Source organism: Rousettus aegyptiacus, unplaced genomic scaffold, assembly GCF_014176215.1.
Source record: "Rousettus aegyptiacus isolate mRouAeg1 unplaced genomic scaffold, mRouAeg1.p scaffold_m13_p_7, whole genome shotgun sequence".
Lineage (NCBI taxonomy): Eukaryota > Metazoa > Chordata > Mammalia > Chiroptera > Pteropodidae > Rousettus > Rousettus aegyptiacus.
This window is the reverse complement of record NW_023416310.1, coordinates 58,088,547-58,101,590: the sequence shown is the minus strand read 5'-3', so window position 1 is coordinate 58,101,590 and position 13,044 is coordinate 58,088,547. Positions and strand designations below refer to the sequence as shown.

General features: G+C 44.8%; 1 protein-coding gene and 1 long non-coding RNA gene across 4 annotated transcripts in view; one reads left to right on the top strand and one right to left on the bottom strand.

The window, feature by feature from the left end:
- Nucleotides 1–8,859: 8,859 nt before the first annotated feature.
- LOC118605116 lies at nucleotides 8,860–9,870 on the bottom strand. Its single transcript, XR_004951922.1, has 2 exons — nucleotides 9,675–9,870; nucleotides 8,860–9,593 (listed from the first exon to the last, which is right to left on the bottom strand). It is a non-coding gene; the product is annotated as an uncharacterized LOC118605116 (long non-coding RNA).
- Nucleotides 9,871–9,883: 13 nt separating this feature from the next.
- The window catches only part of RPIA (ribose 5-phosphate isomerase A), a 52,531-nt gene continuing 49,370 nt past the window's right edge, over nucleotides 9,884–13,044 (top strand). For all 3 annotated transcript variants that reach the window (XM_036224270.1, XM_016147776.2, XM_016147767.2), the window contains exon 1: nucleotides 9,884–10,199. In XM_036224270.1, coding sequence (XP_036080163.1) covers nucleotides 9,915–10,199 — 285 coding nt within the window. In that variant the 5' untranslated portion in view covers nucleotides 9,884–9,914. The remainder of the gene's footprint in view (nucleotides 10,200–13,044) is intronic.

The following is a 13,044-nucleotide window of genomic DNA, read 5'->3' as shown; positions in this document are numbered from 1 at the left end:
TGAAAGGGTTCCAATATTCTGATTATGTCTTGGTCCTTTGGTTCTGTGGGAAGGAGCAAGACTTTGGTTCTGGGTGCAGCTGGAGGTCAAAGTTCTCTCCTCCGCTCATGCCTAGGCTTGCAGTTTTGGTTTATTGACTCTGAAAAGCAATTCAATGTCTTGTAAGAAACCAGATAGGGCCATTTTGAGCGGTTCTGCAGTTATACTTTTTCGGATTTGTGGTTTGCAAATATTTTCTCCTAGTCTGTAGTTTGTCTTTTCATTCTTGTCATCATTAACAGAGTTTTTCATAGAGCAAAAGTTTTAAATTTTGATGAAGTCCAATTTATCAAGTTTTCTTTTATGAATCATATTTTAGGTGTCATAATTAAGAATTCTTCACCAAGGCCTAGATCCTGAAACTTTTTTCCTATGTAATTGTAGAATTGTGATATAATAAGAAACATATTTTGGTCTTTGTCATGATTCCTCCTGGCACACAGCTCCTAAAAAACCTTTATATTTTCCTAAGTAATAAGAGGCAAGGAGTATTTTTTGCTATAATATTTAGTTTTTGTTCCCAGCTCTTGAATAGCTCCCTAGCACAAAGGTGAAAGGAGTGTCTTGTGTTATTCATTACAAGCTCCTTTCAACCACACTTGAATTTATGTTCATGAGGTGATGTTTGGAAAGCCCCTAAGGATGGAGTGGAGCTGGTTGCCAGGGGAACCAATCTCATCATTAGAGAGTTAGAACTTACAGCCCTACCCCTACCTCAGTGTAGGGGAGAGGGGCTGAAGATAAATTTAATCACCGATGGCCAATGATTCAATTGACCATGCCAATGTAATAAAAGCCTTCATAAAAATCCTTAAAATTAAGATTTGGAGAGCTTCCAGGTTGGTGAACAGAAAGGGCTGAGAAAATGGTTCCCCCAGAGAGCGCACGGAAACCCCAAGCCCCTTCCCACACACACACCTGGCCCTTTTTAATCCCTTCTGAAGAAAGAGTGCCTAAACTCATCTGACTAAATCAGTAGCCAAGGAAGTACAAGGACCATCATTAACTAAAATTCTTTATTAAGGCACAACATGAGGGTAGCCACATACATCTACAGTTACAACACTACGGATCAATGATTATAGAAGACAGTGTCCTGTTATTTCTACATCCTGATAAAAATTCACCTTGAGAAGTTTCAAAGCAGTTTAATTATTTCCAGACCCTATTCCCAGACTCCCTGATGCCAGAGGGCACAAGACCCAACCTTATCTTTCCTACATTCCATTTGTTAATCATTGAAGTGTGTGTACCCTAACAGAAGCACCAGATGTAAGTTTTCCTTACACCTCAGCCTATACAAGCACCTCTCACTTTTCTGAAGTCGGAGCACTGTTTCAAGGCATCTTAAAGCTTTGCTGTCAGGCTATAGTCCTCGGCAAGGCCTGAATAAAAATCTCTCTAAAATTTTCAGAGCTCCACCTTATTTTTGTTGACACAGTTCTCCTATCTGGTTGTTCCTAAATTATATCCTATAATAATCGACTGATAATCTTGTAAGTAAACTGTTTTTGTGAGTTCTGTGAACTGTTCTAGCAAATTATTGAACCCAAGGAGGGGGTTGTGGGAACCTCCAATTTATAGTCAGTCAGTAAGAAGCCCAGGTGACAAACTGGGACTTCTGATTGGCACACAAAGTGGGGGCAGTCTTGTGGAACTGAGCTCTTAACCTGTGAGATCTGCACTAATTCCAGGTAGATAGTGTCAGAATTGGATTGAATTGTAGGACGCCTTGTTGGCATCTGCATAGAAGCAGAAAATTGGTCAGTGTGTGTTTGGGGGGGGTGACCTACATATCTGGTGTCACAAGCAAACTATTGGGAGTACTAGAACAGAGAGAAAAAGGAGTGAACCATTTCTAATTAATTTTTATATGAAGTGGGAGGTTTAAATTGAGGTTCTTTTTTTTTTCTTTTAATTTTTCTTTTTTGCTTATGGTTATCTATGGACGAATAATGGCCCCTCAAAGATATTCATAGCCTAGTATCTGGAACCTGTGAATATAATCTTATATGGCAAGAGGAATTTTGCAGATGCGATTAAAGTTCTTGAGAGGGGTAATTGTCCTGGATTGCCCACATGGGCCAAGTGTAATCACAGGCTCTTAATACATGGGAAGCAGGTCAGTTTGAGTAGCAGATGTGATCACAGAACCAAGATGCGGGAGTGATGAAGGAAGGAGCCATAAATCAAGAAATGAAGGCAGCTTCTACCAGTTAGTGAGAAAGACAGGACTAAAAATTGGTTTTTCTAACTCAACCCTTTATTTTTTCTATTGCATCACGTAATTTCGATATGATGTTAAATGTTAAATCATATTGTGATAAACTGTAAGCAATTATACAATTTCTGGGTTGTGCTAAAATTTTAACATGCTGGTTTTGTTCATTCATCATCTATTCAACTATCCATCCATCTGCCCATCCATCCATCAAATAAACACATACTGAGTTTCTACCTTGTTCCAGTATAAAACCCTGAGGATGCAAAAAGATGTAGGCTCTAGCCTCTGAATCAAGGAGCTCGCCCTCTAGTGGGCAAAAATACATATATGTATATAGTGTGATGTACAGGTGTGTATGTGTGTGTTTGATAAATTTATTCAGGAGGTGAGGCCTGAACTGGGTCTTAGAGGATGGGGAGGAGTTAGCCAGATGAAGGCAAAGGCTGAAGGGAGGCAGGGGTTATACAGAGGGTGTTCTAGGCTGAGGCTCCAGTTCCTGCAAAGGCATGGAGAGATGTCAGAACACAGTGCACTGGGAAAATTCGTTGATTGGCTATGTTGGTAAGTAGGCAGTGAAGGAGCTAATGAGGGTGAAGGGTGCAGAAGGAAGAGGCAAGGGTCAGCACTCGGAACCCCCTACATGGCTCTTTAGGAAGTTTGGAGTTTATTTTGAAGACATCTCGGTATCACTGCAAGATTTAAACAGGAATAACATGATGAGATTTGTGTGTGTGTTTTAAATGGTTGCTTAAATCTATCCTCTGCAAGGAAATATCAACATTTCCAATGATCTGGTATTGGTCTAGGACAGTGTTTAGCTAGAATAGCTTTGTAAATCAATTTTCCCGTGTTTTGTGTAAAATATTCAGAATATAGTTTGGCTACAAAAATATGTTAATTCCAGCTACTTTTTTCCCCCTTTTGCCACATCTTTTCACTCACAGGCTATGTCTTTGCACTAGCAGATGTTGGCTGTGTGTACAGGGGATACTAATCCATTTCAATATTTTATTGATTATTTAAATATATTTAGCATTCCATTTCCAAAAAGAAGTTGGAATGGCCTACTATGAAAATACAAATACAATAAAGCTGAACACAATGGATACAAAACAAAAGATCGATACTTTTCGTAGTCCTATGCATAAGCAGCCATGTACCATTTTTCACTCCCCAGCATCCATTTCTTTCTTTAACCCCAATATTTATTCTATCCCTACTCTCTACACTACACAGGCTTCTGAGGAAACTAGCTCTGGCTCAAAGTAAGCAAATCCAAACCCCTCCCCTAACAATAGGTTCTGAGTGGGCATTTCCCTAAATTGGTTTAATAAAAGTAAAGTGATGGGGGACACACACTTGCGGCTTCTGGAAGTCATTTTGGGATGTAAGGGGAGAGTTCATCTGAGGCTAGGCTGACCTAGAGGAGGCTGAGCTGAGACACAGATTATAGTGACATCTTTTGAAATCAAAGCAAGCCAAGCTGTACACTCTTTGATTTTCAGAACCAATTAGTTTCTTGGTGGCTGGGGCCAGTTTGAGCTGAGTTTTCTGTCATCCAGCAGTGAAAGATTTCCTAACTTAAAGATTCCCTGGATGGAGTTTCTTACCATGGGAAAGTCAAGGCCAGTAAGAAGAAAAGCAGAGCCAAGTGGAAAAGAGGTTTGAAACCAACCACTGAAACCTACTTGTTTTGGGCAAAAGGTATCCTTTTCAGACAGCACATGCACCTGTTACTCCATTAGGTTGGGGGTGGGTGGGAGGCAAGGTCCCAGAGGGTAATAAGGCTAGAGCTGTCCCAAAGATAGTCGGGGAGTTCTTGAACCCCTTGAGGCAGTATGTCTATGTTAACTGGCCTTTGTCTCCATTTTTAGGGCTTTCCCATTGGAAGGTAAAGATCAATAGATTCTGAGGAGCCTGGCAAATGCAGAAGAAGGCAGTCTTGAGATCCAGACAGGTGAAATAAGCTGCCCTAATGGAGATGAGGCCTAAGAGGGGATACGGATTGGAGAGGACAAGGTGCAGGGTGACAGTCACCTGGTTGATTGCATATAAATCTTGGACCAGCTGGTATTCATTGGTCCTTGGCTTCTGGGCCAGCAGAAGAGACATATTCCAGGATGACTGGCAGAGCCAAAGAATTCCATACTTCGGAAGTTTCTCTACATGATTTTGAATCCCTACTTGTGCCTTATGTGGGATGAAATATTGTATTTGGTATCTTGCTCAGCTCCTGGTTTTAACTCTACCACCACCGGAGGAATGTGTTGGGCCAGTCCTGGAAGGTTGTCTTCAGCCCACACTCCGGGCATCTTAAAGGGGCAATCAGATCTCTGCTGGGACTATAGAGGCACCACTCTTCTCTTTGGGGAATCGTGAGTGACATGATCCTTGCTTTTGGCCTCCCCAAGGTTACGGCTGCTTGGCCACATGTGTCAAAAGTAATCTGAGCCTGTAGTTTTCCTAAAAGATCTCATCTTATCAGTGCCATGGGGCAGTTGGGCAAGTAAAAGAATTTGTGGATGACTTCTTGTTCTCCTAGGTTGCACCAGCAGGGCTGCAGGAAAGGCCAACAGACTTGTCCTCTGGTTGATCCCATAATGGTAGCTCATCTTTGAGAAAGGGGCTCACAGGCTGAGTTACAGCTGAGTGTTCAGCTCCGGACTATCATTTGGATTATAGGCTTCTGGAGGCCTAGCAGAATGGAGCCTAGTGTATCCTAGTGCTGGCAACACAAGCCTCTTTTTTTTTTCAATTGACCTTGGGAGGGTGCGAAGGCTTGGGCTAAGAGGACCGTATAGTTCTCCTTTAGACAGACTCTCAACCAAGGGATTCAGGTGCAAACTATTACCTCCTAAGAATCAATATAAGAGAATTGGTCTAGGCAGCCAGGTTGACTGGTAATGACTTGAAAGACCTTTGCAATGACTTCCTTATTAAGAGCTCCCTCTGCTGGCCATCCAACACCAAAAGCGGGCCAGTCCATCTCACAAAGGATGTGGAGTTTCCCTGGGGTGAGTTTAACTCCATCATCTCCTGAATACCCCTTTTTGAAATTCTTAAGCATACAACCTAAAAGTGTTCGTTTACTCTGTTGTCCACCTACGCTTCCACCCATGGTTGGTGATGCATATGCACTCAGAGATTTGCTTCACCCATCTCTGGCTGCTCTCCTCGTGGGGATCTTTTAGGTGCCTCTTAGCAATTGGTGGGTTGGTATAAACCCCTCTACTCAGATCACTGGAGTAGACTCCTCACAGAGATCCAGAGACACCACGCTAAGCCATATGAGGTTCACCACGGAACCACAGATAGGGGCTCAACTCTCGCTTTGTGGCAGGGGCATGTCTCAATCACACACAAATACGCGGTTTCCTCTAACATGTAGAGTATTCGGGTGACCCTTCTGTTCTCTAGCGAACAGGCTGTTTCTGGGACCCAGGTCCTTAACATTCAGTCAAGTAGAGCTCCTGGGCTGATTCGTGCACCTCTCCAGTTTCCATTGTGCTTCAGGGGCAGCCACCCAAGGTCACTGGAAGAGATGTTTCTCCCTTTACAGGCACGGGGCCAAGCGGAGTCTACTGGGGCCAGACCCTGAAGACAAGGGTGGTGAAAAACTGCCGTCTCCGGATCCCGGACAAGCCTCCAGAAATGTTGCAGGATTCGCCAATGGAGAGACGGAGCTCCAAGGCTATAAGCAGGAAGTAGCGTTTATTGATGCCGGCACCAGTTCAGTAGAGTCTTATCCAAAGGCTAAGCCCCGACTGTTACTTAATAGGCAGTTTTGTACAGTCTTGTTATCCCTACACAGCTACAGATATAGAGAACATTAATTGGTTGGCAAGCTATGAAAAAACTGACGTTAGCTGGAGAGTCTTTGAGGTGGGGAGGGCAGTCAGGAACACACTTGTTTGAGCAGGAAATGGCCAGCACTATTGACGTTTTGGGTGGGAAAATTCTGTGTGTGTGAAGCTGTCTCTGCATTGCAAGATGTTTAGCAGCAATCCCTGACCTCTACCCACTAGATGCCAGGAGCATCCTTGAGACGCGACAATCTTTCTAGACATTGCAAAATATCCCCTTGGAGGCAAAACCACTCCAAGTTGGCAACCACTGCTGCAAAGATTTTAAAAGGCAGCTTAATTCTTAAGCAAGATTTCACATGGCAGTAAGAAATTGTTCACTTTTTTTTCAGGACCGTGTGGTCAACCCACAGGAAAACTTGGTTTTGGTAAATGAACTGTGCCATGCTCCCTTCCAGTGTTAAATGTGTATCAGGGTAACAACACTTATGTATTATGTATTAAGCAATAGGCTATCAGGAATAAATTCTCATCCTCTACCAAGGCCTTACCTTTCTTTCACTCGAAGTTATTAGTTAGACAATAAACCTGCTCTCATGGAAAGGGAATGAAGCAATGCAGGTCACAAGTTAAAGCTCCAAAAGACCAATCTAAGGATGTGAGAGCTGGATGCTAATGGATGTAAACTGAGGGAATGTTAGCTTAAGTACCCATTTCTAAATTAGCTTAAGTGCTAGATAAAATTAGAGTAATCCAAACTCTAGCCTGAGGTGTATTTGAGCTAGCACCACTTGTCTCTGGCAGGATCCTCAAATCCATTCCAGCATCTGCTTTGTAGTTCAGTACAGCCTTCCCTGGAAGTCCCATTCCAAATGAAGACACTGAAGAAAAAGACAGGTAGAAAGGAGAGAGAAGGGAGTACGGTAGCAGGGAGTTTTTCCTACTTCATTGAAGCCCAGGCAGGCACACAATAGTGGCTGTGCATCTCCCTGGGAAGCCTACATTTCAAGATTAAGGGAGGTGTCACAGTGCTCCACTGCCTTTGTTTTCTCTCAGACTGGACCATACTGGAGCCAACAAGGGGGTAAGCTGCCCAAGGCCCTCCCTCTCACCACCAGTAATAGTACAGGATGGTGGGCTCTGACCCTGTGATCCCTCATTCTGGCCCTGAAATCTCTTTTCCAAGGGTATTAGGTTCCATGAAGAGGAAAAATGAGCCACATGTATTTCTTCACAGTTTGAATAATCTAGGAAAAAAATTAGAATTTGTCAGGCTATTAAGATTTTAAAGTAGATTAATCTCACCTTTGTGAGACTCTGAACATGTAGTCCAGCATCCAAAAACTATACTTCCTTTTATTTAGTACATCCTCATTTAAAGTTTTTTTTTCATTCTTTTCCCCTTACTAACCATTTTGTCTCAAGGTTCATTGCCATTACCTGAGAAAAGGCAATACTTGTGTGGTTTATACCAAGTTTAGGGCTATACTGGTGGTGGTGTTGGGGCAATTAATAAATTTGCACCTAGGTGATTCTGTCAGATCAAAATTTCATTCTAGAGTCACTGAAAGTCTGCATCCCAGTTTCACTTATGAGCAATGTGACCTTGGGTAAGTTAGGACTTTTTTCTTGCCTCATCTGTACAATGGGGATACTAGTACCCACTTCTTGGAGTTGTTAGGACTAAATGTGATGACATCTATAAAGCATTTAGCATGGTGCCTGGCACTGTTGTCAATAAACATGCAAATAAAAGAATCATAGAACATGATGCTTATATCATTCAAGGATCAGTATAGTCTTCAGCCCCAAGAGTTGCCAGTAGGATTTCAGAATGTCCATAAGAGTTAGTTGGCATCATTGGTAGACCTAAGAAGAAGGATTAAGGGGGGCAGGAATGAGAAATAATAGCAAAATGAAGAGAAGAAAACAGAGGCACAAGCAGGTAGAATTTTGTAGAATATTGTTCGCTCCCAAAATATTGAGCCAGGCAATGTGCATTTTAATTCTATTAAGAAAAGACTGTCTCTGACATCGAAGGACTTGTAGTCTTTTGAATGAGAGTCAAATGAACAGAGCAAGATGGATTATGGCAAAGAGGGTGCAAGTGATTGAAAGCACAGAAGAGCAGTCAACCTGCCTAGGGTTAGGGTTCAGGGTTGCAGAGTAACTAAAGTCATAGAGTGCAGTCCTGAGAATTAGAAGGGTACAGTGTGTGCAAAGACATGGAGGTAAGACATGCAAAGCAGAGTGAAATTATGTATAGTTGAAGATAGAGTGTGGGGCTGAGGCACAAAATGTTATCTGTGCTTTAGCTATTTGTTGTGGACTATCTATATGACAGACGTAGGGAGGATGCTATAGGGAAAAGGCAAAGTCTCTCTTCTCAGAAATATTATTTTCTAGAGGATAGATAAAAAAAAAAAAAAAAAAAAGCACAAAACTAAGTAAATGATCGAGGGATGTTCTGTGATGGAAATGAACAATGGGTAAAATGACCAAGGATGGGTGGGTGGGAACCCAATAAATTGGTGATCAGGAAGACTGAGGCGGTGGCATTTCAGCTGAATGAAGGGTAAGATGGAGCTGGCAGTGCAGAGGTGGGCAGAGGATCAGGCGGAGAGTACTTACTGTGGGAAGCCTCAGTACAAATGCCCTGAAGCTGGAGGGGTAAAGCAGAGATTGGCTACTAACAGTTGCTCCAACCTTTGGCCTGAATGGGGAAAGACTGCCCCCAAGGGGATACAGAAAAGGTCACAAGTTTGACTTCAATGGTGCGGCAACCAACGGTAGTGGGGGTCCCAAATATTTTGTCCAGCATCTGAGCCAGAACTTTGTGCTAGTTTCCAAATTTTGCCTAACGTCTAGGATTCAAATATTACCTCAAATAACTTTCCCTCCTCAGACTAAGGCAGTGGTCCAGGGCTGACGACCTCAGTGGGCACAGCAAAGGATGAGGGCGATAACGGCGGCCCATACTGGTGCTTTGCACACAGGAGGAAGAGGGCCCGCAGTTTGAAGATGAGTTCGTGTGCAGACAGAGGGGATTCTATTAACATGGGCAAGAAGCACAAAGGCTACCTACATGCTCTTTAAGGACCTCCAAGTAGTAGGGGTTAGTTGGGATTAGCATTAGTTTCCTCACCTGTAAAACGGGGACAATAATTCTCTGTTCCTTACTGTTCCTACAGCAATACACCTTACAGGTAAAAAAGACAAAGTTTTTAATTTCAGTCAAAATCCTTGTTAGTCAACCAAGATTGTGGGGTCTCTGCAGGGCACACTCGTATGTGCGGGATCAGGCTCGATCTGGACAAAGCACGCCATCCAACACCGCAAAGTGCAGTACAACGTCTAGGGCTGGGGGGTTCTGAACTTGGAGTCCTGGTCCTTCGAAAGTCTAGGATAGACTTTAGAGGACACCGGGGTCCCATGAGCGTTTCCCTTGGGAGTGAGTCTAGAGAAGTCATTTGCAAAAAGACGTCTCCAAAAGAGTCCTGAGGTCTCGTCCACTGCTACATTTCTGACTGTTGGGAGAAACAACAGGGTCAGATATTGCCCGCCTCCGAAGCACGGACAAACGAAAACACGTCCAGGATTCAACCAACCTCGGCTTCTCCCGTCACAGTGGCCAACGCAGCAAAGCCCGTCGCGGGCGATTGCGCACGGGTCGCGCGCGGGGCCTTGTAGGGCTGGTAGTCCACGCCGGGGCGCGGCTTCGGGCTCCCCAAGCCACAGAACTGCATTTCCCAGCGAGGCCCGCGCCGGCGCGGGCCGTGTGCGTGAGCACCAGACTTCCGGAAGAACTGGGGGCGGGTCCGTGGCGGAGGCAGGAGGCAGGCGCCGGGATGCAGCGCCCTGGGCCCTTCAGCACCCTCTACGGGCGGGTCCTGGCCCCACTGCCCGGGCGGGCCGGGGGCGCGGCCTCGGGCGGAGGCGGGAACAGTTGGAGCGTCCCCGGCTCCCACGTGCAGTCTCCCGGTTGCGCTCAGTCTGGGACCCGCGGCGGCGCTGGCGGAACAAGCACCAGCGGCGGGGAAGCCAAAAGCGGCTTCCCAGCCCCCTCCACGATGTCCAAGGCCGAGGAGGCCAAGAAGCTGGCGGGCCGCGCGGCGGTGGAGAACCACGTGAGGGTGAGCAGCTCCGGGCGTGGGGCGTTTGGACGCGGCGTGATGGGCTCGTGCTGCGCGCTCTGGACACCGCCGGGGCGCGCTCAGTTCCTGCAAGGGAGTAAGTGGCGTGAGAGGGGAGAGGTTGCGCACTTGATTCAGGTTAGAATCCCTTGTTTCTTGCCATTTAAAAGCTGATTCGATGTGAGATCATTTGGGGACGAGTCCCCTAAGTTGTGCTTTCTAAATACTCCGTGTCTGGCCAGATAACAGTTTCCAAAGTGGAGCCTGGGTGGTGTCTGATGTTGAGTGGGAATGGAAGAGACTTGCCATGTGTTTTCCTTATCAACAAATGGAAACTGATGCGTTCTTGGGTTGCGGAGAGGTCTTTCTTAACTTTCCTGGGAAACCGGGGAAGAGCTGGCTTGAAAATTGCTTTGAAATTTCACTCTAAGTAGGAAGCTTGGCGCGCGCCTGCTCCTGAGTGTACTCGCCAAGGGGAAGTGGAGACAGAGTCGCAGGAGAACACTCGATCTTTCACCCTCTCTTTGACAGGGCCGGGTGGACACTTGAAATCTGGAGAATGCCGTTCTTAAAGGTCTAGGTGCGGAGATGTTTAGCTGTTACTCGAGGAGGTTGTGGCCCCACTTGTTTGTTAAGTGGTGGGTGTGATGCTGGAAGTGTAGCCTTTTGACCTGAGTGGATTTACTGTTGCCAGTCAGGTTAATTATCTAAATGATAGTATTTTGGTAGCCAGGTGGAGTATCTCCGCCCTTAGGTGGAGTTTCTTTGGCTTTTTGTCTTTCTTTTCTGCTTCTTAGAAAATGAGATCAGAGTCCCTTTTCTCTAATGATAGTTCATTGCATTTAATAATGCATTATCTTACAAAGTTATTTTGCATAGATAGATGACGTTTGATCTCCAAACATCCTGGTTATGTGGGAGGGGACTGTGTGGTAAATGGTGGCTCAGCATGTTCTGGAGGACTAGCCAAGAACCCCTACCCCAATGACTCCTATTCCAGTGCCCTTCCACCGGGTTCATTGCTGCCCTGTTCTGGTGTAACTTGTTCCAAGTCTGGTTAACAGTAGGATTTTCTGTGGGAATTCACAGATAGTGTAAAATGTGTAATCTACTTCTACTTTGGGGGTTCAGTGCCTCAGCTGCAAAATTTGGACAAAAAGCTGAAATTTCAAAATGCTTGGATAGAGAATAGCTAATGAACAGGTTAAATGAAATTATACAATAAGCTCCATATTTTAGTTTTCCAATTTACCTATTTACATTAATATTTGGTGACACATATTTCCCTGATCTTTGTTTTATGATTATGTATTTGGTTAAATAAAAATCTGAAAGCCTTCACCTCAGGCTAGAGCCCCAAAACACTGGATTCCAGCCACATTATTCCATGAAGTTACCAGGTGATCCCAGGGAGATCTCCACTGGTCTTTTGGGGGCACCTCACCCCAATCTGAGTTGCACCCACTTTCCCTACCAAACTTCTTTACTGAGATGCCAGCACTAGTTGAATTTTGTATTTTTCACTTGTTTGCTAGGTATTTACTGAGTGCCTGGTAGTGTCAGAGCAGTTGTTGTGATTGCCAGAAATGTGGCTAAAGAGAGGAAGAGGAGAGTTGGGTCCTGGATACTTTGCAAGCAGGCTAACTCATTCAAATCCACACATTTATTGCACACATTCATGTACATAATTATTAAGGCTTAGCTCCCAGGGGGTATCCTTTGCCCCATCTAAGGCCATGGTTTCCTCTAGCACATTGTGACTTAAAGTCATTTACTCACTTTTGTAAATAAGGTAGGTTATATGCTAAGTCTTGTTGGTTCCATCTTTGGAATGTTCTTAGAGCTGACCCTTCCCTTTGACTTATCAACTTCCCCAGTTTAAGCTTTCCACAGGGCCAGAAGATAGCAGTTTCCCTTATCTTGTCCTTTCTGTTGACCTCCCAAGTGGTGCATTATCATCTTCTGAAGCTCTCATCTGCTCTTGTCACAGTCACCCTCACGTGGCCTCATCCTAATCTCCATGTAACACATCTGAAGCATCTGTCACATCTAGGTACCAAGCTAGGTGGAGATGGTACACAGAAAAGAGGCTCTGGTTCTTGTCCTGAAGCCCACAGTTTCATTTTCTTCTGTGCTTCGTTCTCCCACAGGTACCAGAACATTGGAAAAGGCAGGCTAATGGCACATGATTTGTGTTTTAACATTACTATCCTCGACCTAGAATGCTCTTTCTTGTCTTCTGCCTTTACCTGTTAAAATCATATATGTCCTTCAGTGTTTGGTTCAAAGGCCATTTCTTTCTTTCAGGTTTTTTCCTTTGCTTCATGAAGGGAGGATGTATTCTCTTCAAGCTTGTAGTGCTTTATATCTCTTAGGCACCTTTGCAGGTGTCTTATGTTCTAGTCATCTCTTCTTTGTCTCTCCCAGGTCCCTAAAGGGTAAGCTCCAGGATAGTAGTTAACTTTTATTTTCATCCAGTGTTGGTCACAATAGGGCCTGCAGAGTAGATGTTCACTGAATTGTGTGGAGTGTGGATGCAAGTATGGAGGTTCTGGGATTATTGGTGGGTTGAATCTCTGGGACGTATGTCCAGTTCCCTAGCCCATTGGCGCTCCAATGTGGTAACTATTTTGAAGAAATATTTCCAAGGTTACCCAGTGGACAAGGTGAGTAAGTTCTGATGTTGCACATGTGAGATGCCCATGAGAAGCGGCCTGCTCCTCCAGTGGAACTGCTTGGCAGCCTTCTGCTGTTGGGCCATCTCATAGCCAGCCTTTGGCCACCTCTCTTTGGCTTTGGCTGGGGCAGCGATTCCTGGGCCAGTCATTTAATTCCAGGGCTACAT